General features: G+C 36.9%; 2 protein-coding genes across 4 annotated transcripts; one reads left to right on the forward strand and one right to left on the reverse strand.

The window, feature by feature from the left end:
• Window positions 1-663: 663 nt before the first annotated feature.
• Window positions 664-8,738, reverse strand: LOC113667971 (sperm-associated antigen 6). Of its 2 annotated transcripts, none has more exons than XR_016179514.1 (15): window positions 8,608-8,738; window positions 8,434-8,529; window positions 7,605-7,771; window positions 6,780-6,848; window positions 6,334-6,448; window positions 6,086-6,213; window positions 5,653-5,730; window positions 5,231-5,336; window positions 4,677-4,744; window positions 4,395-4,547; window positions 4,042-4,101; window positions 3,493-3,534; window positions 3,089-3,226; window positions 1,763-2,501; window positions 664-1,079 (listed from the first exon to the last, which is right to left on the reverse strand). XR_016179514.1 is itself a non-coding variant. In XM_089181418.1 (15 exons), the coding sequence occupies exons 1-15, from the start codon at window positions 8,630-8,632 to the stop codon at window positions 1,019-1,021; spliced, it is 1,569 nt and encodes a 522-aa protein (XP_089037544.1). In that variant the 5' UTR covers window positions 8,633-8,738; the 3' UTR covers window positions 664-1,018. The 2 variants fall into 2 exon arrangements, 1 of the variants encoding a protein (XP_089037544.1); XM_089181418.1 differs by having other exon boundaries at window positions 1,763-2,025.
• Window positions 8,739-8,802: 64 nt separating this feature from the next.
• Window positions 8,803-13,219, forward strand: LOC149040472 (UBX domain-containing protein 4-like). 2 transcript variants are annotated; one of them, XM_089181422.1, is made up of 5 exons: window positions 8,803-9,002; window positions 10,132-10,402; window positions 11,192-11,275; window positions 11,808-11,939; window positions 12,671-13,219. In XM_089181422.1, exons 2-5 carry the CDS (start codon window positions 10,355-10,357, stop codon window positions 12,770-12,772), a joined length of 366 nt encoding a protein of 121 aa, XP_089037548.1. In that variant the 5' UTR covers window positions 8,803-9,002; window positions 10,132-10,354; the 3' UTR covers window positions 12,773-13,219. The 2 variants fall into 2 exon arrangements, with proteins under 2 accessions (XP_089037548.1, XP_089037549.1); XM_089181423.1 differs by lacking the exon at window positions 8,803-9,002 and having other exon boundaries at window positions 10,211-10,402; window positions 12,653-12,812.
• The last annotated feature ends 933 nt before the right edge of the window (window positions 13,220-14,152 follow it).

Raw genomic sequence — 14,152 nt, forward strand, 5'->3', positions numbered from 1 at the left:
AAATTCCTTTCACAAAAGAAACCAGCCATTGTTGTGGATGTCCTACGAGGTTTTAAGGCTTTAACCAGTCGTTTCTTACTTACGAACACTTCGTACCCAGTCGATTTGTGCCCAGCCCGAGGACCGTTCGTATCCAGTCAGTTTAGTAGTTTTTTCTCAACGGACGTTTGGTACCCAGCTGGGACCATTCATACCCAGTTAATTTTGCCGTGTTGTACCCCTGGGCCACTAACGTTTGGTACTCAGATATGGCCACTCGTACCCAGTCAGTTTGGCCGTTTTTTACCCATACTAATAAGGTGTGTTATCAAACGAGAGCAAGACTCCTGACGAGGGCGACATTAGTTGGTAATTTAACCGATAAACTCATGGCCCTCATACTTGTTCCTTACTTGCTTGACTCTTCACTAACTTTTCGTATACAACGATGGACATTTTGTTCACGCGCTCGTGGGTAAGGTACTTTGCGAGTTCAACGTTTTGATCGTCACTGAATGTTGGGACTGATACAAAACGACCAGTGATAGATCGGGTATCAACCAGCACGCGAACTGGTCACGAATCGTCTAAATTGGGGAACGAAACGTCTTTTAGAACGAAACGAGTGAAGGTCTTGAGGGAAAGAAAGTGTATTACTGGTAATCCCGTATTTGAATCACAAAGTTCAGCATTCACACAACATATAATAAAACTTTACTGTCCATTACGTTATAAGAAATGGAAACCTAATTTTTTTTAGATATTTACATGCTTCAAGTGTGTTACTCGAAAGGGTAAGAACATGCTGGAGGTCATTCTACTTTTATTTAATACTTAACTGGCTTGAGTCCCTGAAACATGGGTTCAAGTTTTCTTCACTAAAAATAGCCTCTTTTTCGAAATCAAAGTCCAACGACCTTGTAGAAAATTGGAAATATCAGCATAAGATTCTCTGGTCTAAGGGAACAAATTAGAAAAGAAAACATCTTGTACTCTTGGATCCAAGGTGATGACACCATGTTCAAAAAAAAAATTCTTATTAAGATTGACATTGACCAATTCTTTCAAGCAGTTTGTCGGGGTAACCAGGAGAGTAGAATCTGAAACCAAAAACCAAAAACAGTGTAAAGTGACAACACATGACAACATACATCACATATTTAACAGCTTCTAAATAAAAAACGAGAATGATAGGGCAACGAACAAACACGCCAAAGTTTGGCCAAAAATGTGACCAAACCTCTCGCTGCGTTTGTTCTTATGTTCTGTTTTAAAGCGTCAAGAATTTTAAAGAGACTTCATGCTACGCTGCACGATTCGGCTAGTTACACTACGAAGTAAAATTAGGAGGAGATAAGTTTTTCCTTGAGAGCAATTCTCAATTTTCGAAAGTAATCTGGGATTGCTTTGGTTTCGCTTTACTTTGCTCTGTGATTGGTCCAGAAAACTCGCGCTACTTTCTCATCCAACCAGATGCAAAACTAAACCCAAACAAGACTTGGTAGCCAGCGCGTTTTCCCGCGCCTTAGGCAGTTTGCCTGTTTTCACTTTGAGTTCTCATTGGTTTCCAAAGGTACTTTCCTTTCTTCTAATTAGTCGTTGCGATTTCATTGGTTTCGGATTTACGGCACTTAATCAAAAACTGCTCTAATGGAAGGACAAGAGTTGCCCTTAAGAAGATCACTTTCATTCATGTCTTTATCCGCAGTTCAAATATATGACCTTCATATATTCTTAACCGTTTAAAAGCGATATGTACAAAACAATCTGGTGTTTTGCTCACTTGACGATTTCCTCAGGATAACAGTTGTTGATGGTATTGATGTGTTCACTGAGAGCTGTGTTCCCCTCTGCATTGATCTCTTGGATTTTTCTCAAACTTCCACTCGTCACAAACAGCCGACGCGCCGCCACATCGTGCGGGAGAACTTTAGCAAACTGACTTACGACGTGCTTCAAGATGTTTGGCGGTGCGTCTTTCAGCAGAGGTTCTAGCGCTGGCAGATGGACACACTTCTGTAGGATGTTGGTCAGTGCTTTCTTGGACTGGAGTGTAGGAAAAGAAAAGACATCATTCAGAAACGGCGCAAAGAATAAACGGAACAAGTATATTAATTGTAAATTAACAAAATAAAGTGGTAACATGTATCCTGCCGCGGTTTTGCATGTGCTTTGAGGCGTCAATCAGCGGATTGGCGTCGAAGAAGAGCGGCGATGCCGCGAGGGGTATGCAATAGGACGCTTTCGCAAATCTGCCGCCAAGTAAAAGGAATGCGCCTTAAAACCGTCTGCTGTGCAGGCTTGCTGTAGCTGACAATGACTGCAGGTGCTCCTGACTACAGCTCGTACTGGAAACGCCGTTACGCTGATGGTCTCTTCTGATTTCTTCCCTCCTTACATAATTTTCCAGTGTTAATTTGGTATGGGACGTGACGACAGACAGTCGAAAGGGAGCTGAGGGGGCGGGGGCTGAGAACCTGAGGTGAAGCAGAAATAGCAGCCCGGAGAGAGAGGGAGCAACCCTAATCACCGCGAAGAGAGGAAGGAAAAATCATGATTATGAAGTTGGTATAGGTGCAATGACTACTGTAATAGATTTCTAAAGCCTGTTTTTCAGAAAGAGTTTACCCAATGTCAAAGTTACAAGGAAGCTTTCACTCTTTACTAGCAAAAGTTTAATTTCCTTGTGAGATTATTCGCCAATAGCTGTAAAGCGCAAATTAGAGCTCGCCCTAAATCATTTAACATCAATTCCAAGGAAATACGCACTAATATCTTGACTATATCAAGCCTATTTTAACCCCTTCATTGCCAGGAGTGACCAGCGTAAAGATCATCCCTCCCATTTCCATACAATGTGTCGTGGGCAAGTTAGGAGAATTTTCATCTAAAGAATATTGTTTTGACATAACGCCGCTTTCTGAAAAACGACCAAAAAAGGTTTCTATGATCACTGGGTTGGTAAAGAACGAGAAGGATTGCCAAGCAAGGTATCCCTGTTACCAAAACGAGACGGAACAAGAAGACGCCATAAATATCGTTTCCTACCAGCGCCTGAACAAAACGGAAGCTGCCTTCACAATGCTTGCCATAAACTGCAGATCTTTACCTTAGCTTGCAGGTCCTCTGAGCTAGAAGAGTCCTGGTAACAATCCAACAGGGACTTCAAGACATTAGTGACTGCCACTGCCTTAGCGTGTTCTGGTGTATGTCTTCCAATCTGACCCAGGGCCCATGCTGTAGCAGCCTATTGTGAAACGAAATTAAGGGGTTTGGTTTGAAGAAACTTTGCTCATTCAGCAAAAATGGTCAAGTTACTGGGGGAAACAATATGTGTGAGATAAAGTGGATTAATGATCGAGGAGTTCTGGCTAGGTATTGTGGCCATGTGTTGTGTTCCTAAGCAAGGCAGGTATGAGAAAGGTACGAGAGTTGTGAAATATAATTAAACCTAAAATGCTTTCCTTTTACATTTCAAAAACTCACTAGAAAACTTTTTAAAACATCCCTTACCTGTATGTGATCTTCTTCATTCCTTCCTAGTTCGGTGGATCGCTACATTTGTAAGAGAAAGAGACTTCATAAGCACACATGTACACTGTACGATAGCATCAACCACAGCAGGGTCTATCAGCTGATTACCCCTTTAACCCCTAAGAATGATTAGCATCTAATTTCTCCTTACACTATCACCCCTAAATCAAACATTAAGGTCATGAGAATAATTGGAAATGATCACCAACTAGAAAAGCTCTTGATTGTGAAACAAATTCTCCGTATCTGCACCTTAGCAAATGTAGAGAGAGCAGTATGGAGAATATGCATACTGATCATGAAGTTTGGGTGTGAAGGGTTGATTTGACTGCATGTTTCTTAAATCTGACATTTTCACCAAGTGTAAACAGGAAAACATTAGAAATCAAGAAGTTTATAGTTTACTTAAATTCTTTTTCTGGATTAGAAACACACCTCTCTTAATCTCTTTTCCATTGTGGAAAAATAAATTAGGAATTTGTAAGTATCAATCAGTACCACATTTATAATACATGAAGCTCAAAATACCTGTCGCATGATGTGATTATGCTCACTTCTAGAGAGAATGCCTGCCAACACAGTCACTCCCTGCAACAACAACAATTATAAAACTATTTCAACTTAATTCTACAAGCTCCAGTTGTTTGGGAATAGCCAAGGATAATTTCTTTATCAGGCAGTGCTCTCCAGCCCTGCACAGGATTTGATCAATTCATCTACAAAGAATTAGTGAGGTTTTGAAAAGTATATTTGCGAGGAAAGCCATCTGCTTATAATCATCATCACTTTATCATCCATTATTAGGACCAGTAACATCATTTGAATTTATCAGACACTAAAATTATTAAAATACTTAATATGTAAACTAACTTGACATGTACCTTTGAAACAATAACAGACATTGCAAGTGTTTCTGAGTGGGCAGCAACATATCCTAACATCATAATTCCAGGTAGTCGCACATTTCCCCTTGATTCTTTAATGAAATCAACCACAGCGCCAACTCCTCCAGCATTTGTTATCAACTGGGCAAGCTGAGAAAATAAGGAACAACATGATTTCAAACAGTTCAAAACCAGTTACTCCAGCCAGATTTTAAGTGCTGGTGTTTGATAATATATCAACTAAACAAATGAAGTAACTTGATTTATGATTTATCATACCTCTGGAGTGTGCTTAGCAATTTCTCTTATTAATGTTGCCACATTCTTTTTCACATACTCATCTTCATCTAAAACATACAAAAACAAAGACAATTATTAGTATCATGAAAACCTTAAAATCAAATGGTAGTGATCCAAAAGTTTACACTGGATCACTCTCAGGTATAAAGAGAGTGAAAATATAGCCCTCAAGAGAAAATAAAAGTGAAAAAGATCAAATCCATGACAACCAGTGATAAATTATTATTCAGTTTACTAAATAACATGATAAATACAGCTATATAAATTTACATGTCAGCTACAGTGGGCATGGAACTAATTGCTAGGTCAAATGTAGATAACCCTCCTACTTAATGGCTTAAAAATCCTTTTTCCTTTGACAGCAATGTTGCAGATAAATCAACTTTTCCATTCAATGGCATTTGACAATTTAATTGAGTTTTAAAGCTATCAAAAAAATTGTATCCAGAGGATTATTTTTAATAGCTTAACCGTAGATTAATTAAGGCTGACCAGAAAATCGCTCAGGAAGTCAGAATTCAAATGCGCTTTACCTTTAAGGCAGGCTAAAACAGCTGGAAATATCTCGGCCTCAACAACCATCTCAGCCAGGTCAACAGAGTGTTTGGCAATTTGGCTTAATGCAGAGAATATGTGACGCTGTAGAAAGTAAAATAGATATCAACCTGTTATATTCCACTTTGAAAAAGAATTAATTAAAACTTACAGTACATTAAAAATCTATCACATATTAACAAACAAAATGAGGTGTGAAGGTACTAGGCAGTTGTAAAAATTGACCACAGGTGCTAATATTAATGGTCAAAGTTTAGTTACAGTTCACCTTCAGAATCAGGTTAAAAAATCTAATAAAACTATTGTCTTCTTTGATTACATTTGTGTTAAAAGCATCATTAGAATCATGCAAAGAGTTGAACAAACAGTGAAACTTTTATCAGTCATCACCAAGACTTACCTTAAGTTTTGAATCAGGATTTAGAATCATCTGTGCAAGGTGAGCAATAGCTCCTGCATCTACCACTGTTTGGGCCAACTATGGAAAAGAGTAAATTGGCTTTTATATAGATTAACCCTTTAACCCCTCCAAGTGACTAGCATTCAATTTCTCCTCAAAATATCACCCCCAAAATCACACATAGAGGTCAAGAGAAAAAAGGAAATGATCAACAATAGAAGCTCTTGATTGTTAAACAAATTATCCTTGTCAGCACCTTTGGAAATGTATTGAGAACAGTATGGAGAATATGTCAACTGATGTTAGGGTGTAAAGGGTTAACACTACAGCTCCCACTTAAAGGAAACCCAAATAAGGTTTAACAAAGCAATTTTAATCAAGCACTACTATTTTGTTGAGAAATCAGTGGTCATGCCCATAGTGTACTGCTCACCTCGGGCGAATGTTTACAAATGTCACTCAATGCTGATGCAGCGATTCTCTTGAGAGGCATTTCAGGTTCTTGAATGCAGAGGACTAGCAGAGGGACAGCTCCTGCATCAACAACTGCCTGAGAGAGCTCTGAAAAAAAAAATGTTAGAGACTTAAGTGTTGGTATTAAAATCAAGGAACTTGTGATCAGAATTGAAAGGAAGAAACTGTTACATGGAAACTGATAATATTTCATTGCTGGTTACTTACCTGCATTGTGTCTTGCAATATATCCAAGGGCCCACGCTGCTGCTTCTTTGACCCCAGGGTCAAACTCCTCCAAGCAGATGACAAGAGCCTCCAGAGCACCACAGTCTACCACAGCCTGTAAAGGGCAGTCAGATCCTTGAATTATTTTGGACATAAAGCTGCACATTCACCATTTTTTTAAATTTACATTTCATCAAAATTATCAAACTACATGAATTTTATTCATCAAAGACTAATTGCACCTAACCTTAACATCACAACGATCATGTGAAATACATCTGTATTGTTTTAGTTCAGTGAACAATGTACAATGTAACTAAGCTTTGCAAGTTCTACATTAAGCACATGCATAACCTAAAATCTAGTATATACATGTACACTAGTTGGTATGTACACACATTTTGTGTGATAGCTTAAAAATTTCTTTATTTTGCTCTCCTACATACCTGTGCCAGCTGAGGAGAATGCTTTGCCACAGCCCTCAGCACAAACGCAGCAGCTTTCTTGTAAAATCGCTGTGGACAGAAACATAGATATATTTTTTTTGTTATAGTAAAAAACATGGAATTTGTTCGCACTAGATGAGTTTTCCACACTTTATAGAAGCAATATATATAAATATATATGATTTATACAGTAGAGAATTGCCTTGCAGCAAATATCTTCTTGCAGGAGAACTAGCAGAGCTAGTTGCTGCACGACTACTCTATCTTGTGCAAATTATATAATCAGTGAGAATGTTTTCAGCATGTCCTACAAGTTCCCCAGTTAACAGCAGAAGAACTAGCAAAGCTAGTTGCTGCTCAATATGCTCTATTGTGCAAAATATATAATCAGTTAGAATGTGTTCTGCATGTCCCACAAGTTCCCCAGTTAACTGCAGAAGAACTAGCAGGCTAGTTGCTGCAAGATGATTCTCTATTATGCAAATTAAAATTATATAGATATATTTTTGTGTGTCATTGACCATTAGGGTGAGGTCAAGATTCCTCAATATTGACCTAGGTCTTATTTTAAGTTGGCTTGCAAAAGAGTTTGGGCAATAAATATGCTTTGAAAGAATGAGGCTGGGTAAATATCCCGCCATTCTAACTGAACAAAACTAATGGTCAATACAGGATTTGATAATTACAGGGCCAAAAGATCATATACAAAAACTAAATAAACCTACAAAATTTTCCCAAAGATATGCATGTAACTCTTTTTTATCTTTTATTTTACAACTGCCAGGAAAATTTTTGCTTGACATACATGTAAACATAAATAATTACATTTTGCTCTGCCAGAGAATACACCAGCTGTGGCAGAATGTCTCCTTTCACAACTGCCTCAGCAAGGTCTTCATTGTAATTTGCCAGTCTACCAAGGGCTAATGCTGCTGTCTGTTGAATGTTTGGGGCAACATCCAGGAGAAGTGGTCTCAACAGAGCCATCGCACCTTCACAAACAAACATTGTGTATAAGTAATTAACAAAAATGTGGAAAAAAGCTGACTGCCTATTTTTTTACATGTTAAAAGAATTTGATACAGCAAATATACTCAGAGTGATTAAAAGTCAGACTTCATGCATCAAAAATGTGGTTGAACGACCTTAAAGAAAAAAGACTTTTAAGCATTAGGGTAATACAGAATTCAAATGACACAAGGGATTGAACATGATCTTTGTTCATTTGAAGATTGAGTCCCCTACTGAGACACTGGGACCCACCATGTAACAATATAACTCCTTATCCGTATAATTACGTTGTTACAGTATGTTCTATATTCAGTAGACATGTAAATACATTGGTCTTTTTTCCAGTTAACAATCTCACATACTAAACTTGTTTTATATGTTTGTGTATATAGACATATTTTCAAAGATACATGTTCGTGTCACATATTAGTTTAATAACAGTGCTGGTAAATTTTATCACGATTTCTGCTTCGAAAGCTTAGCCATACATACGATTCGGGTCATCCACAATTTCGAGGAATTACACCAAACTTATTTGGGTCGATAACTTTGTTGGAATTAAAAGATAGGAGATTCATCTGAAAAAAAGGGATCTCCATGTATCAGACAACATAATGTTCTGGGAAGTGCATGTTTAACTTACCAACATTCTGCAGAGTTTCGATGTTCTCCGCCTGATTGGCGAGTTCGGCGACTCTCTCAACAAAAGTTGTCCTTTGTTTTTGATAGTTCTCAAACACTACGGTTAAAGACAAAGCATGTATCCTTAGTTTTGACATTACAACGCTAGAATTTTACCCTATGTTTTATAACTTACCTGCTGTAACCTTTCTTGAACTCATTTTCTCTCTTTAAAGAGATGCTACCGTCAAAACCAAGCACTGCTATGTCTCGCGTTTAGACGTACAGCGATCAAAAAGCTGTTTTCTTTTGCTCCGTTGCTACGTTACAGGACGTTACACTCACGCATGCGCTAAAGTGTAAGGCTGCTGATTACAATATCAGGCCTATTAACGTACTTCCGCCCATCTCCTTCTCGGACGCTACGAAGGAATTTAACATCTGAAAGTATCGGAAATTCATTCTTAAATAGCCTCTTAAATATTGGAATATTTCACCAAAAGGAGGGAAGTATAATTAGAGGTGTAATAGATTGGGCTCACACTTCGGCAAACTTGATGACTTCTTCGAAATATTCAGATGGCAGTTCCGGTAAGTTGATTGTTTTGTCAATCACTGCCGTGGAAATAATTCTCAGACGAAACCCCAAATATCCAATTCATAAGACTAGTGTTAAGGAATTGGAAACCGAGGGAAACCTGCGGGAAGGACAAGGTCTGTAATCTATGCGCGCCTCCTTTGTGTCACCCAAAAATCTCTGAGCGCTTCTAATAGCGGAGCTTGCAGAGCGTAGCTCCATTATAATACCAAATAGAAGTAACCTATCAAGCTGAAAAAATTTGGATGTGCAACCGTACGGCCATACAACCGACTGTACAGGGTGCTACTTTTAGCATGTGCGGCCGACTGTACCATTGGCACCATCTTATAATCAGTCCTCTACACGGACATGGAGAAGTTGCCAATGAAAATCCATTAATATTACCATGCACTTTATCCATGATAGGGGCTTTAGTTTTGTTGAAGAGACGTGGAGGAAAAAAAAATGCAAGCTCCACTTTTAGGCTTAAATCTCTATTAATACATGATGGTGTGTTTTGCATAGGAGGCCTCAAATGGTGTCAGATAGCTAATGTACAATTCAGCACTTGTTGGCACCTACAGACTACTCTAACTTACCTTAGAAAAATACAGTACTTTTCCTCGTAGCCATGACAGGAATAACCTACACCCTGTCCCTGAAATTAGCACACTTGTGAAATACTACAAACAATTAGGTTTACTATTCATTACCAGTAAGCTCATGTCCTCTGATGGAACTGAGAGGATGTTTATTTTTGGTGGTATTTCACAAGAAAAGGACAATGAATGCTGTGATTGCCTTTTGGACTATCAAAACACAAAGGCAGATTTTATAGTGAGCCATATAGGCGACCTGCTCCAAAGATTCACCTTGCCTGAATTGTTGCTTGCTAGACTTAAGGGCCAAAAATTGTGCTGCAATTTGTTGTTTCAGGAGGTTGTGAGGATTCTAGAAATTTAAGGTATATAAACCCTTTACTGCTTCTTTGGCTTGCATAACCTCTAATTCTCCCCAACCCCCTCTTGTTTAAATTGGGGTTGGTAAACACAATAATTATCAACTGTTTTAATGAGGCACAAACCTGAATTTACGAGTTATTTTATAGTTGACTCTGATATCCTATATCTGCATTTGCAGCAAACATCATCCAAGAAAGGGTTGTCACAGAATATTATATTGCACCAATATAATTGGTGAACTAAGATCAACATGGAGGGATCTGGGCACTATCCTGAGGATTCCAAGACCAGTTCTCAGTATGATTGAGGTAAACTACTATGAAAACTGGGAAAGAGCTTTTCAAATGCTTGTTAGATGGATACACAAAGAAGGGATTGGGGCCACTTGGGGAGTTTTCTAGATGCCCTTAAAGAAAAAGGAGAGGAAGAAGCTTTGCATAAACTCTTGGGTAAGAGAAATAGTTTGGCCAACTCTGCAAACTTTTGATTAAGTATTGAAAGAGTCCCTATTTTGTTGTTGTCAGCTTATTGCTAGATCTCTTTAGATGAATCTCTTTGGGAGAGAGGAGATAGCTTTGACTGTTGACAGTTATTAGTAAGATATTTCTTGTATGAGTTAAAATTAAATTCATCAAACTTTTTTTTTTTGATATGAGAAATGAATTATTAAGTCCTTGTGAAGGACTCGATCCATGTCTTGCTTTGATGATTTGAGTCAAAACTCATTTGAAAGTAGTGTTGCATCCTCTAAAAAGGGAAAGAGGACAACAGAGTGAGAAATAAGCAGACATTACAACATTACAACGACATTACATTACATAAGCGTTACATTACAAGTCATTTTCTTGAATTGCTGAGATTCCCAAATGAGACAATAAAAGGAATTATTTTGTAACATGACCAGGAATAACCAAAACACTTGAATACAACTTACGAAATTAAATGTTGAATTAATATGGTTCATAACAGCCTGTGTTCAGTATGTTTCATGACATCAAAACCTTTCAAAGCAGGTGGAATAGACTTGTTTGTGGTTTGTCTTGAGTAGAAATGCAATGAAACATGTCATTTGTACAGGTTTAGAGATCTTGAATATCCTTCACTTGTGAAAGTAATTAAAGTACATGTTATTTATAACATCAGCCATTACTTTAGTTATACATTGTTGTACTGTATTGTTATTTACTGCTCTGTGCAGAGACTTTTTGTTTTTACTCAGCATTTCTGCCTGGCTCCAGTTTCGTCTTTCAGATGGCAGTTTTTTAACAAACTCTTTCCCACCTGATACTCCTTTGGAGACCATCCAGCAGTATATCATCACTGTGAGTAGTTGATTTTTACACGTACATGTATAACAATGAGAAAAATTTAAGGAACTTTCAGGGAATTCTATTTAAATAAGTAGAGGAGAATTCAGTGTTAAATGTATTGAAACTATGATTGTTAGGTTCTTATTTTAGGGGCCATAAATAGTTTTGCCTAAAAATTTCTCCTAAAGTCATCTGAGCCATTCCATTTTAGAACAGTACTGCTTAAATGGTGAAATTTTAAATATTTCATATTTACCTCAATGGGTTTTCGAGAAGACCCCAAATTGTTTTTAAAAAAGTAATCTGAAATTGACTTTGTGTGAAATGGCAAAGATATACCATTTCTTAGGTCTGCATTAGATTTGTAATTTTCTACAACCTTGCCTCTGTGTGTCCAAGCAAAGATTCTCTTCAAGACCATTTGGTTTTTGTTAATTATCCTTACAGCCATCAACTCCTCAAAAAAAATGAGTGAGCTCTTTTGAGCAAATTTGTTAAAAACTTACTGAAAATAAGTTTTTATTAATGTGGATATTGTTCTCAGCGACTGGGACCCACTACCAGCTCAATAACAATGTACACCACCTATCCTAGGCAGGAGGTGATTGAAGAAGACCTGATAAAGAGTTTGACTGAGTTAGGTGTGGCACTAAGTTCCACTTTAATTGTAGCTGTGGTAAGTTTAAGATCAATATTAGGTTGTTTTTAAAACATTCATCTATAAGAAAGAGTGAATATTTGTCTCATGTAAACTTGGCATATGGCTTGGCCCACCAATGAGTTCTGTTTACATTTGTGTAACTCAGAGTTAGGGTAATAGAAGTTGAAACTTTAGAAAATAAAAGCAGGGTTGTGTTTTAGGAAAGCTTGGGAGCCACTTGCAACCAACTTTAGCTTTTTTCTTCTCCTTCACTCCCAATAAGTGTTTAATCTTTTGTTGTTGCTGTTTTTATTTTTCATCAGCTGATTATTATTGTATTTGTGAAGAATTTGCAGAATTTGATTTACAGTCAATTTTATTGTCCATTGTTTTTTTTGGCTCATTATTCGACAGATGAAAGTTTTGGCAAATGAAACAGATGTGAATGCCTGAAAGTGCACATATTTTTTTACTGGTGACTCTGGACTAAATATTCAATTATCACAATTTGCAAATTTCACAAAATTCACAAAAACAATGATGGTCTCTTGTTCTAGATTTTTGTTTACAGTGAGTAGATTATTGCTTTTTTTAACCAATAAATAAATAAATAAATAAACAAACAAAATGAAATAAACAAACTTATAGTCAAATTCAGAGTCATGAACAACATCTGAACTCCTTCCTTCCAAAGGTTACATGCCAATCTTTCCTATTTTTTTTTTTGGTTTTTTTTGTTTTGATGGCAGTTCTTGTGTACCTCATAGAGTCCCAGGTGGTTTTCATCTGTAAAGAAAGAAGGCGCAATTCACCGGCTTGATAAGAGAGATGGTGAACTTGATGAAAATCACACATGGAATGGAAACTAAACTCAGCAAATGTAACTGGATGATCCAAGATTGTTATAAATATATGAAGAGTAAAATCTAGTCTCTGATTTGGAATAATTCTTGTTAAATAGATTAGCTAGTGTGGAGAAGAGCTTGGTTGTTAGAGTGACAAGAGTCTGACAATTAATACATTGATACAGAAACAATGTTCCTTTAGAAAGGAATCAAACATTTGTGTTGGCTTATTTTTGTATACAGTTCTATGTTGTGACTAGCTTGTGTTGTCCATTATTCACAGAATATCAAAACAATTGAAAACAGAAAACAGTTTAAAGTTTTCTGCAGTGTATTTGATGGTTAATGGCACAACAATTTTCAATTTCTCAGCCAAAGTTCTGACCAACTTCCATTTGTTGTGACAGTCAGTTAAAATGTCAAAGGATATCACTACCCAGTCCCTCGAGAATGCAGAGAGAAACATAGGACCTACACCCCGTTCACACCAGCAAAACATGTTTTGTTAAACTGGTTTTCATTGAATGAAAATTATAAACAGAGAACTGAAAAACTTGATTTTCCATTGGATTCAAGTACTTGCTAACTTGCATTTCCAATGTGCTACATTCAAGTCAAAAATATTCGGTTAAATAGTTTCTATGAAGAAAAAAAAAAATTAAACTGTGTTTAACAAAACAACTTTTAAACATGTTTAAGCTTTGGTGTGAATGGGGCATAAGGCTAAAATAAAACATACTATTTAAATGATATTGGAGTGATTGGTGTAGAATAAAATAAAAGGAAGTTTTAAATAATCAATATCAATAATGTTTCTTTTTTCTAAAGCTTATCTCTCAGGAACCTCCGTTAGACCTGATCTTTAATCTTTAATCTTTAATCTTTAATCACAGTTCGTAACCATACATCGAACAAAAGTACAAAAATGGTTGACAGGACGGTAGTAGGGGGAAACTAAATTCCCATGCTAAGACATACCCTCAAAAAAAAAACAAACAAACAAACCAAAAAAAATGGTATTTGGGGTAATCATGAGCGGAGGTACTTAATTAGTGAAACTTTAAAAGACTGAAGGCTAGGGGATGACATTACTTCAGAAAGCAAACAGTTCCAATCGTTAATATATCTATTAAAAAAAGAATGTTTAAAATAATTTGTACGAGCAACTTTAGGCCTTATTTTATACTCATGCTTACTTCTAGTTCGAGTTATTCCAATAATATCAAAGTAATGATGGCAATTGATATCACAGTAATCAAATATAATCTTATACATTTGAACTAGGCTAAAGTATTGCCTTCTCAGTTCTAAAGAATCCCATTTTAACTCTAGAAGTCTTTCAGGATATTCTTTGTCTGGGCCACATATTAGTCGGGACGCTCTTCTCTGAATTGCTTCGATTGC

This window comes from Pocillopora damicornis, chromosome 9 (genome assembly GCF_964200805.1).
Source record: "Pocillopora damicornis chromosome 9, jaPocDami1.2, whole genome shotgun sequence".
NCBI lineage: Eukaryota > Metazoa > Cnidaria > Anthozoa > Scleractinia > Pocilloporidae > Pocillopora > Pocillopora damicornis.

Bases quoted from the DNA above. Each gene is read 5' to 3' on its own strand.
- LOC113667971 (XM_089181418.1), bottom strand. From the start codon at position 8,632: ATGAGTTCAAGAAAGGTTACAGCAG. The intron at 6,849-7,604 runs GTAATTATTTAT...TTCTGTCCACAG, and splicing joins ATTCTCTGGCAGAGCAAAAT to CGATTTTACAAGAAAGCTGC. The intron at 5,337-5,652 runs GTAAGTCTTGGT...TACTTTCTACAG, and splicing joins ATCCTGATTCAAAACTTAAG to CGTCACATATTCTCTGCATT.
- LOC149040472 (XM_089181422.1), top strand. From the start codon at position 10,355: ATGCCCTTAAAGAAAAAGGAGAGGAAGAAGCTTTGCATAAACTCTTGG. The intron at 11,276-11,807 runs GTGAGTAGTTGA...TATTGTTCTCAG, and splicing joins TCCAGCAGTATATCATCACT to CGACTGGGACCCACTACCAG. The intron at 11,940-12,670 runs GTAAGTTTAAGA...TGTACCTCATAG, and splicing joins CCACTTTAATTGTAGCTGTG to AGTCCCAGGTGGTTTTCATC.